Below are 12064 nucleotides of genomic sequence, written 5' to 3'. Positions count from 1 at the left end.
TTAATAGAAATTTCAAATATTAATACACTTCAGTCGAATGTAAAACACAACAATTAATCATTCCTGACAGCATTTGGTACTTAACTAAACTATTTAGCTAAACATAGTCTGGTGATAGAACCAACGACGGCCACTGGGCTCGATAGTGAACTAGTTCAGTTCCCACAACCCTGCTTCGTAACGTCGAATTTAGAAAGTAAGAGGAAGAAGCAAATTACGACACATGAACTTTTTGATGATCACTCTGTTCTGCAACCTCGCCATATAAAGTAGTCCTGCTGAAAATTACTTCCTGAACGAACGTATTTAACCTACTTTTGTAACATAACGAAAATAAGACGACTGTAAGTTCAGTGTGATCTACTTACAGCTTTGAACTCGCCAACATTCGTTCATGAAACTGAGAATCAACTGTCCCCTTCGATCTTCGACATTTTCGCATTTCCATAATACAGCTCTCGAAGCACTGCTTGATATAGATATTCCACCAGCAGGAAAATTTCGTGTTATATTTGTGATTTTGAGCTTTTGGAATTCTGAATTAGAGGAGGCACTTTAAGACTGTAAATATGTTACATAATATTATATATGGCCAAAATTTGTTCACATTAACGAGAGGGGAGTTAAGGATGATATGTTAAATGTGAAGCCTTTTCAACCTCTCCTTCACATGGGGCATCCCGCCTTTACTAACGAGACTGGATACCAGATCATGGCGTTTGTTGTAGAGGAAATTCGATTAGCTAATTAATGAAAGCAGGCCATTGCAGTAAAACTACTCATCTGGGAGGAAATGTAGTTTTGCATTTGGTATATGTTGACAGCAGCCGATTAAAATCAAAGCTTTTAAAGAAAGTACAGGTGGCCTCGTATAGTTAGTTGCTCTTGCTTCCAGATTGACAGGTTTGGTAATAGTGGGTCGCTTTTGTGGAAGAAATGAATTCCCATAGTAATACAGTGATTTATTCAGTCGTAAAACTCGTTTACATAAACTTAACAACATTAAGTGTCGTAAACACAGGGGGGAACTTGGGTAATGCAGGAAATATTTGATATCAACATCAACCATGCACACTGCAAGGAGACTTTGATTATATAATGCTAGAAACAAGTTGACGTTACTCCACTGTTTTTATTCTGTTTAGTAGCCAATTCCCTTTCCCGGTTTTCCTTGCAATTATAAAAGATATTAAATATATTTATGGGTACACAGATGTTTGAAGAAAATCGCGACAGTGTATTTTGGTGTGAATAATGCGAATGTTTTGAAAGATAATGAAAATTATTAAACTTTCTTGATAGTCTTTGGTCACGTGTTTGAGCAAGTCCAAATTATCACAGCACATTTATGCAATTTTTTGTTTGGTATACCCGTAATTACATATTTGCAACCCTTTCCTTGTTCCGAACGCCTTAAACCATACTTTAAATCAAACTTACCAGCCTATACAAATTCTAACGGCGGTTGAGGCTGTCTGTTTTCATTGTTCAGACAATGCAAATTATAAGTTGCTATTTTAATACGTAAATAAAATACTTCTTAGCCAGATATTCAGCACAGAAAGGGTTAAATTGCTGTGTGATAATTTAGTGCTTATTTTCGGGTTGAACTTGAAGATAGCGTTTGTTTTATTTGTGATGTCCGAAGCCCTCTCCGAATCCTCCATGCTCAAGTCCTCCATGCCCGAAACCTCCTTGCCCAAAACCTCCTTGCTCAAATCCTCCGTGTTCCAGTCCTCCATATTCAATTCCTCCATGTTCGTGATGGACTGGTATTGCCACAGGGACTTTAACTGGATAGGGCACAGGCTTTTCTACAGGATACGGCACTTCCTTCTCCACAGGGACTTTAACTGGATATGGAACAGGTCTCTCTACAGGATATGGTATTTCCTTCTCTACAGGGACGGGGTATGGTTTGTCTACATGCACTGGGACAGGCCTGTCGTATGGGACCTTTACAGGGTAAGGTACTTGCTTCTCTACAGGATAAGGAACAATCTTCTCTACGGGATATGGTACTTTCTTCTCTACATGGACGGGGTATGGTTTCACTACATGCACAGGAATAGGTCTGTCATAAGGGACCTTCACGGGATAAGGTACTGGCTTCTCAACCGGATACGGTACTTTCTTTTCTACAGGGACTGGGTACGGCTTCTCTACTGGTACTGGGATTGGCCTGTCGACTGGAACTTTAACTTCCACAGGGACAGGACGATCTACGTGTACAGTTACTGGGACTTTGACGTGGACGGGGTAGGGCTGAGGAACAGGGACCTTGACATGGACTGGATAGGGTGCTGGAACTTTCTTTTCGACAATTACGGTATAAGGTTTTGGTACGTGAACAGTGTAGGGCTGTGGTACAGGGACTTTTACTTCGACTGGGTATGGAACTTTCTTCTCTACTGTTACGTGAACTGGATATGGCTTGTCGACGGGGACCTTGACAGCGTACGGCACGGGTTTGTGTACTGTGTAAGGTACGGGTTTATGGACGGTTACGGGGACTGGGTAGGGACGATCAACAGGGACTTTGACAGGATATGGAACTGGCTTTTCTACTGGGTACGGAACATGTTTTTCCACTGGTACGTGCACTGGGTAAGGCTGAGGCACTGGTACTTTTTCGGTCAGAGTGATTGTCTTGACGTGTTCCTGGTGTAGAGTATGATCGTAGCCACCGAAAATGCCACTGTCCAGCCCGTGGCCAAAGCCTACACCGTACCCGAAGTCGTGAATAAGGCCTCTCTTCTCTTGCTTCCTGTCGCCCTGTTCCACTTCTTGCTTTTGCTCGGTTTGTTTGGATTCTTCTGTTTTTTGCTGGTCGTTCTTTTTTTCTTCCGTTTGTTTTATTGCCGCTTCTTTCTTTTCTGCCTCTTTGTGTCCCGGTTGATTGTTTTCAGCCGTTGCCAGAATGGCTAACGCCAGAAATAAGACCACAATCTGCAACAAAAGAAAACAGTGTACACATTTATACTGCACGGTGACATTTTTACATCACCGCAATTTTAGCTCGTTTCCCGTATTTTATAAGAAAATACAGGCTTATATCCACTTTATATAGGGTCCTGAAATTATGTTGGTAACAGATCTTTTCAATATATGCGAATTTTGCAAAAGTTATTTTCGTAGAACGCAAAATGACAACACGGCTGTCGCTCGAAATGAATGGCCCTGTTAGTGGGTTTTTGGTCTGTCTGTCCATGTGTTCCAGCTGTGGTAGCCTGTCACAGAACGGAGTTTCATAAAGTTTGATGTTGGTGAGTTTTACAACTCGTAGCCACATTTCAGATCAGATTTGAGTCGGACAATTTGGTTACCGTGGCAACCTGGGCAATACCCATTTAGCCGCATGGGAAGTCCCGTGATGACGTTACCAGCCAGACACTGCGCCTACGCAAAAGTCGTCCCCAGACAACTCTGACGTCACTGGCGCCGTTGGCAAAGGTCAAATTCTGGCGAACCGGCCAGAAGTGTTTCACTAAGCGTGCATTCCCCCAACTTACTTTTGCATTTGATAAATTTTTATTTGAGTGGGGTCTGTGATGCAGGGCCGACCGACATGGGTCAGAATTGAATTCCTCTGGGAACTCTCACAAAACATTTAATTCGGACACTCGAAGTGATTTAGACTCCATCATGAATTTGCTATATGCATTTCGTACAAAACGCAAAATAAATTCAGCCGGCGTCATTAGATTTCCTCGCGAACTTTCTGACTCGTCCGCTGTGAGGTGCATGTGCTCAGTGAGTCACACGGGTTACCTCGTGGCGAAGAAAGTGGAATGCAATGCCATATAGCTGGAACTTCCTCTTTTGGTTCATTCAATTAACATGTTAATTCATTGTGACGAAACTTTTCAACCGTAATTTCTCCGCCATGCCCCTTGCATGTGTTAGAGGAAACTAGTGAAATTTCTCACTAACACAGCTGACATAACTTTCAGCACAACTGTGGCCCTTGTTAATTTATTTTATTGTGAAGCTAATAATTAGTTAATAAATTCTGTTTCGGTCATTGACACTGAGTCACGATCAGAAATGTACTGTTTCCAGGCTCCTGACCAGTGGGTGCAAAGATTTCTTACACCGGGGATAGAGCTAACTTTGGTACTGACAGAACGTGCGGAGTTTCGACCTCCACTCCTGTATACGCTATCATGTTGCTGTGCTTAGACTTCTTACCAGCATCGTACTATACATGAAGCTCAAATCAAGTGTTACCAGTTTTATTAAAACTGCCCAAGTCACGCTATTCAAACGTATGGGGGAGTAGAGATAGCTCCAAGCATTCTTAACCTCGCAACCACATGGATTTAGTAGTTAGCTTCACGCCTCGTCCCGTTTACCCCCGAGGAGAGAACCCCGGTACCCACTGGACCCAGAGCCAGTCATGTGATGTCTGTAATACATTTGGCTTTGCAAAAGTAGAGTTATATCTACAATAAATGAACATCAATGATGCATGTGAAATAGAAAAGAAACCATTCTAATAATATATGAGGTTAAAATCGGTCTCCAGGTAACGTACATGCCCTGTGTAAAATAATTGCTGACAGAAACAAGTGAATAACCAGTGCGTATCATAACAGTACGTACTGTAGACGTATTTGTGCAATGTTTAGATGCAACGAAGCGTCTATTAATTATATGCCTATCCAGAATATTTCTACATACATATCTCCTAGAACTAGTTTCACACATGACATCATTTAAGCGAAATAAGATTCCGTTATTTCAAAATAAAAACACATTTTACCTCTAGTCTCGTGTCATAATTAAAAATGGAAGTTGTTCTGCGGGGGAGAGAAATTCGCAACGCTTTCGTTATTTTGCGTGTATTTCACATAACCAGTTCGTAACCCAATGATGAGTATCTCTTCTGAAACGTGACCAAGTGTCAATACTTGATTTTATAAATGTTGTTTAAAACTCCATCAGTCGAAATCAGTCACATGTCATCATGGCAATTGAATCGACCTTTAATCAACTATTCAATCAGTTATCTGTAGTTTTAAATTCCGTAACATTGTTAAGAATTTCAAAGATGGGTAACCGTAATTATTTCTTAGGCATAAAATTGCCTTGTTAATGTAATGCGTAAAGCCATTAACAAACATACTTTTTTTACGTGATTTGTTGGCTGTAATTGTTGAGAGAGTCGGGAGTGTTTTTTTTTTCCACAAGTATTCTCAACATCAAACAAATCTTGGCGAGGTATATTTTGAGTAGCATACAAGGAGACTTGCAGCTAGTGGTATATACCAAATAAAGAAAAAATAAAAAAGTTGAAGATTGATGTCTTCTGGGTTGTAGCGCCGTGTAGTCTGGTAGAAGTTTATTGATGTTCCAGGTGTGCTTGTTGCCTCTATTGTTAGAACTTATTGCCCTGATGATAGTGGCAGCAAGCGCCTCTGAAATTACGTTAAACTTCTACCAGACTACACGGCGCTACAACCCAGAAGACAGCCATCTACAGACTCTCCGCCGTGAAATCCCACCAAGAAACACATTTTTAACATTTCGGATACATTATCCTTTGGTCCACTTTTGTCGTAATGAAGAGTGGATGGTGTATTGAATGTTCTAGATTTTAGCGCCTAATTTTGTTACTTACTGTGATCTTCATGGTAAAATGAGAGTAGGTACTGGATCCCAGAAAAAGGACTGAATGAATGTTGGAAGGATGGAGGGCGCTTTATATACCAACATGGTATAGGTACCACTTTCACGACTCTGTGCTTGTCTCTCTCCCCTCGCCCCTCAATATTTCTCCGTGGATCATAAACATAATACCAGCCTATTGCGGCTACTTGGAAAGTTTTTTTCGTCATGTGGGCAGTAGGTACGTCTAAAATAACAATTGAGAAAGTACTTTTTGCATCATTCCTCTAAAATGTAAACATTTGTTATGGCAGATGCGCCAAGATTAAAAGACTCGATAACACGCAAACATGATTCTATATTACATACAGTACGTGAAACTTCATGTCCCATACGCGGAAATGGTAGAACATCTTCCTGTTGTAGCATTTCCGGTTCTATAGGCTACACTTTCCGCAGCTCATTACTTCTTCGACAATTTACGATCGCAGTGCGTCGATTGAATATCGGAGAGCGAACCTCGATCGATAATCATGGTTGGTTTGTTTATTATCCAGTTTATTGTAACAGTCATACTAGTGAAATCCAAACTGCATTTACATCGACTGACAATTTTAGACTATGCTGTATCTGTTAGAACGGTTATTTAGGATATGTTACATTAGTGCCAGTGAAAGAGTGAAAGAGTGAATCGGAATGCATAAATCATGTGACAGCGCAACTTTACTCTAGTTGAAGTCGGGACTCTGAAGTTGGAGGCTAATGTGACACAGGACAATCAATAGGTCTGTACCATAATTATATCATAGTTCTTACGTGCAGTGGATTTAGGTTTGATTTTCCATGGCGTACGCGCAGGAAACAGAATACTAATATTTACAGTTCCTCAGATGTTGATAATTCATTGGAAACAATGTAATGCCAAGCTTCTAATTTACTCTCTTCTACCTGAGTGCAATCTCTAATATTGATCATTATCATAGTGAACTGTGCAATATTAGGCTTAATCGCCTGTTCGTGAACCATACAAGTGCAATTGGTGTCTTCGTATTTTCTTCCGGTGTCCAGAATATTTTCGCCACAGTGTTCCAGCTCTTATTCTGGTATTCTGTTTTTAATTCCTGCATTTGTATTACAGGCCTGTCCTTTTCTTTTGGTACTCTGTCCGGGGATATCTTGTGTTGTTTGAAAGGGCCTACTGGGTTTTTTCTTTCCTTTGTGTTAGTAGGTTTACTAATGTTTTTGTTAATTGAAAAATAACAACACATATAAAATTAAATATTTTTATTATTTGATTTTACATTAACTCTCGTGCAAAAGAGAACCGAAATTGTTACCACTGTTCTAGTTCAGTTTTAAAATTTGGTGACGCTGGCCAAGTTGATGTATTTTCAGAGATACAAAGCAACTGCTAAAAGGCACATTCGGTGTCGATCACGAATATAGTCGTGAATAAAGACTGGTGACAAATACAAAGGTTGTTTTTATAGATGCCAATGTTTTACAATATATGCTTCTGCTGGTAGAATTTGTATTATGATTTGGAATTTGAACGGAAGACACGGTATTGGACGTCGTGATTTTTTTACAGCGACGGAATCTTTTTCTTCCGGAACTGGAGGTTCTTCAAATTGTGAGAAACGCCATACACATTTCATCGCAGTAATAAACAGCGGAATGACATGTTACATGGATGAAGGGAAGACTAAATAATATGCCTATTAATAGACCCTACTTTCATGCGATTGAATTGAGGTTATCCACGAATAAAATTAGATATGTAAAGGTTTAAAATGTTTATAATCTAAATCGGAATGACTTTGCCTTATATTGAAATTGTACTGACATTCTTTGTTGCTCGTTTGCTTTCTGTTCGTTGACACCACAACGCAACAAATTTTTTCAACAAAATGTGACGTCTACTGTTATTTGCTTTACGCTCTTGGCTGGGGTTTGAGATTCTCAACTGTTTCTCTTCTGTAATGAACGATTGACTTTTGGGCTGTTAACTCCAGTTTTGGCTGCTGAACTTTGTGATTTGGAACCTTGGAGCGAGTCACTTACGGAATTTCATACGACTCGTAACAAAGCAGTAGCATATTTTCGGCCAGTCTGTTTCCATTTCTTTTGCAGATGGGTTTTGATAGTTTTATTCCTATATAAACGCTGTCGGACATTGTCAATTGTCTGAGGCTTATTTGATGCACACAACGTTCTAGGAGTTGGCTGTGCTACCATCTTCAAATGACTGGTTGTCATTAAACTGATACTTTGTGGCCGTCCCGATGGTTTAGTAGTTAGCGTAATTTGCGTATTTGAGAGGTCCTGGGTTCGATCCCGACCGTTGTTACTAAGAATAATGTTAGTATAATTACAACCAATCATCTGAAAATGGCAGGAGAAACAACTCCCGAAATTCTTGTATATAAAATATACCTTAGACAAGGGACAATGTGTCTGTTGCCTTTTGTCCATCTATTTCTTTTCACTTGTCTACTTCTACTACGTCATCGTCTCCCATTATCGTATTTTTCTTTGTTCTTCTACGTCTTCTGCTTGTAATTCTCGTTATGTTGTTATTCTTCTACGCCGCGTGGTAATACTGATTGCTCTTCCAACCTAACCTAGTCTTGATTTTTCACTGTTCATTTCTCTCGGTTTCGTAAAATATCTTCTTCGGAACTTCATAAACTTCCATTCTCTACACCTTTAAATCTCTTCCTCCTTGCAGAATATAACTAAATCACAATTTTATTCCACACCAGCAACTCAAATGTGACATTCGAATTCGATTCATATTTGTTGCTCATGAGGAGAGTCGACTTTGATATGCAGCGCCCGTACTCAAGAGACATCGGCCATTGGCATACAGATTATTTTCTTCCGGTCAGCTCCTCTCAGCAGCTGACAATGTAAAAACGCTGGCCTCTTATTTCCGCGACTGGACATAACTGGTGAATGCCGCTGAATTGTAGGATAAGTGTATAATGGCCAACCTCACAATTTTTATTCCTTACCTTATACTGTTATGGTGATCAAATTATGGCGGGTGGCATTGGAAGGCCATGTCACACACATCAGGGAAATGAGGAGTGAATTTTGGTTGGAACATCTAAACGGATGACGCTAGATGGGAGAGCAAAATGTGGGAGCACATACGTGAACTAGGTTGACATATCTGAGGACAGGCTTCTTACCTAAACACCACTTCGCACAAATATACGCATTTTGACCACGGCGCCGGATGGAGATGAGTGGATAGTCTCACGTCCCAGCCTCTATACCCGAGGAAGGAATCCGGTACCCATTGGATAAGAGGGTAGGAAGGCCCCAGAACCGGTCTAGACGTAATGGCGAAGAGGAAAATCCTACTTGCTGTAAGTCAGAAAACGGCCGTCCAACCAGTAGCCTTGTCGCTGTATTGATTGAGCTCGCAGGATGTAGAAAACATAAATTTCTTGACTGAGTGGTGAGTAACTGCCAGAACTCTATGAGATCTCCATGCCTGTGTCGTGACTCCTTTGCTATGCATTTTTTTGATTAAATGTTTCCGAGAATAGATTTGAGGCTCTCACAAAGGTTAGCATACCGAAAGATGTTCGTCTAATGGGTTATAAGACTTGTAGGTAGCTACCAGCGTTTTGGAAGAACATACTGCCTTCCTTATCAAAGATTCATTAATTCCCTCAGCATTCCCAGGTGAATACCGTCACAGTAACATAAAATAGGCCACTACAATCTCTTTCAATATCTGTACCTAGGCTTAATCAGCATTCATAATCATTTTTTCACCTTACCAGATGCTGTAGGCTATAGCATAATGTCGGTAAATAACGTAGCAAAGTCTGCGTTAAATGGTCGGGGCGATGCATCTCAGCTGAAGAGAGCGGAGGCTCAGACGCACGTAGGGATCGCATATTTGCGACAGAAATGAAACCTCCGGTATTTCATATGTCCGGTTGAACCACTTCTTACTGCAGTGCTTACATAACACGCGAGCCTGTCGAGAGAAAACCAGTTGCACTGGTCCATCTCAGGTTGTGCAGTTCGAGAAGCGTCTTTAATCCTATGTTATTTAACGACTCTGTATTATTTCACAGGGTATTTAACTTGGAATGGTAATATAGTTGTCATATACGGAGAATTGGAAAGGATTCGACTCTAAAGAAACTGGTTTTTCAAAGTACTGTCCTCAAACTGAGGAAAACCACAATAAAGCAATTATCACGTTATCTCCGAAAGCGAATTTCGTCCACCGTCTCGAGTTCACCAGATCGAAGACATTTATATTAAAATGCAACATTGCTATGACTCATTGACCTCTCGACTGGATGGCAAATACAAGGAAAAGTCCCAAGGAAATATTTTATACTATGTATCTTTGGTTGACGCTGTTCAACGCAGAATTTCTACTCTTGTTTTGTCGTTAAATAGTGAAGCGTATTTTTTTTTACACAGGTGTTGCTAACAGACTCACAAAGCAAATCCGAATATTGCTACAGTTATGTATGTTCTCGCCAACAGCAAGTAGATTTCTCGCACGGGGTTTGATTTTTATTGGACGGATTTCCTGCAAGTCATAAATACCCCGTGGCATGGACAGAACATCTGCAGATGTGCCGTCATTTCCTTCATAAGGATACACACTTAGATCCGAAAGTAAGAGAACATGAGTTTCACTTTCATACAGTTAAGACACTGAACGTCGAGGCCGAGTGAGGCCCTGCTTCGTATTCAGGAGGTCCTGGGTTTAAATTTCGTCTCGGTGACTTGTCAATCATCCATGAAATTGCGGGGTAGAAATTTAAATTAGGCTACCACCGCTTCCTTCCATATTCTTTCCAATTCATTATTCGTTAATTAACCTATCACTCGTCGCTGTATAGTCCGAGTTACTGTCAGCGTCGTTTAATTAACCACAAACCAACACACAGTTAACAGGAAAGTCCTTATAATAAAACTGAAAATACGGATACACACAGCCTAGCGTTACTTGCGATTTTAAATGCCTCGGCCATCTTGCCGTTCATTTACTGCACATGCAAATGTATTTGTATTATTTTCACCCGGAGCGAAGCAACAGTCCACACTCTGCTCTGCAATGCCACATTATATCGTTGGAAAAAAAACTAATAAATAGCCTGCTGGTAATGTTCCACTGTAAACAGTCATAAATAAATGTTGTTCACTTTCATTTAGTCAGCTCGGACTATTAACAGATGTTTCAAATAGAGATTACAGACCTTTAAAATGAAATCTTTATGTTACATCGCGTGCCAATTCTTTCGTACGATATGCCGCTTTTAAGAAATGTTATTAACAGTTTTATTTAAGCTTCGTATAAAGTAGGGATTATATCAGCCCAACATACAAAATTGTAACGTAAACCTCTAATAAAACACTAAATCGATTTCGTTATGGTACATAATTTGAGATATTAAAACAGGAGGTCGGCTATAATCTTACCATTAAGCGATGCCTGGCACTTCGTGCTTGGTAAACAAGAAACATCCACGCTTAGATTAAGATATGGTAGGAACGGATTGCCTAGTTTGGATACAGTAAAGGATTAGATAGGAGAGGATAGGAGGCAGTAGGATAAGCTGTAGTAGAATATGATAGGGCGTGGTTCCATGTAATGACGTGGACGGGTTTTAGTAGGGCACAATAGGCCGGCAAAAGGGACAGATAGGTCAAGGTAGGATATAGTATGTAGGGTATAATGTAATAGCGCTTTGTATCAGCGTTCTTTAACGTGTTAGGTACCGCAGACCCCCTCCCTAAAATTATCTCGTACATTTTGATTAAACAGAATACGAACTGATTAAAATATATCCTCCTTTATTTGCTCCATGATGGAAGCAATGTTATGAAAGCAAAAGCTTAAAACTCGCGGCAGTTCAATATAAAAAATAATCAACTGAACTCATGGACCTCTTAAGTACAACATGCGGACCCCCTGTTGAGAAACATTGTTGAATATGAAAGTGTGACGGAGACTAGAACAGAATGTAAAATATTACATAGTTTTTCCAGACTAGGTAGGTTAAGCCGTGCTACCCTAGGGAAGGGTTGCGCTAGGACCAGGCTAGGTTAATCTACTTAGGATAAATTAGGCCAGAGGATAGGATAAGTACGTTAGAAGATAGAACGACCAGAATAAATGAAAGCGGAAGTGCGTACGGAAGTTGTATATTCCATTAGTCATTCTTACCGTGCTTAGCCAACTTACAGTTGTTGGAAACACTTGCATAACACAGCTTTCTTGGGCTAGTAAACACTGGAAGAAATTTTAAAGATCATTCTCTTCATAGATCAATTGAGGTTGCTACACGATGTCTCGAAATTGAGTTCATGCCTCCAGTTGGCTGAGGTCTGCCATTCAACTGGTACGTTTATTACTCAGTAATGTGCTTCTGATTTATCGTCATTTTACCCCTACTTATTTCAGTCT

General features: G+C 40.2%; 1 protein-coding gene across 1 annotated transcript; it reads right to left on the bottom strand.

Moving 5' to 3' along the window:
* Nucleotides 1-947: 947 nt before the first annotated feature.
* Nucleotides 948-5707, bottom strand: LOC110836024 (uncharacterized). Its single transcript, XM_022076815.2, has 2 exons — nucleotides 5624-5707; nucleotides 948-2949 (listed from the first exon to the last, which is right to left on the bottom strand). Exons 1-2 carry the CDS (start codon nucleotides 5633-5635, stop codon nucleotides 1630-1632), a joined length of 1332 nt encoding a protein of 443 aa, XP_021932507.1. The 5' UTR covers nucleotides 5636-5707; the 3' UTR covers nucleotides 948-1629.
* Nucleotides 5708-12064: the final 6357 nt, after the last annotated feature.

This window comes from Zootermopsis nevadensis, unplaced genomic scaffold (genome assembly GCF_977971745.1).
Source record: "Zootermopsis nevadensis isolate Lab colony 2312 unplaced genomic scaffold, Znev_1.0 Znev_ptg000028l, whole genome shotgun sequence".
Classification (NCBI taxonomy): Eukaryota; Metazoa; Arthropoda; class Insecta; order Blattodea; family Termopsidae; genus Zootermopsis; species Zootermopsis nevadensis.
Note: the sequence above shows the minus strand (reverse complement) of the source record. Positions and strands in the feature narration are given on the sequence as shown.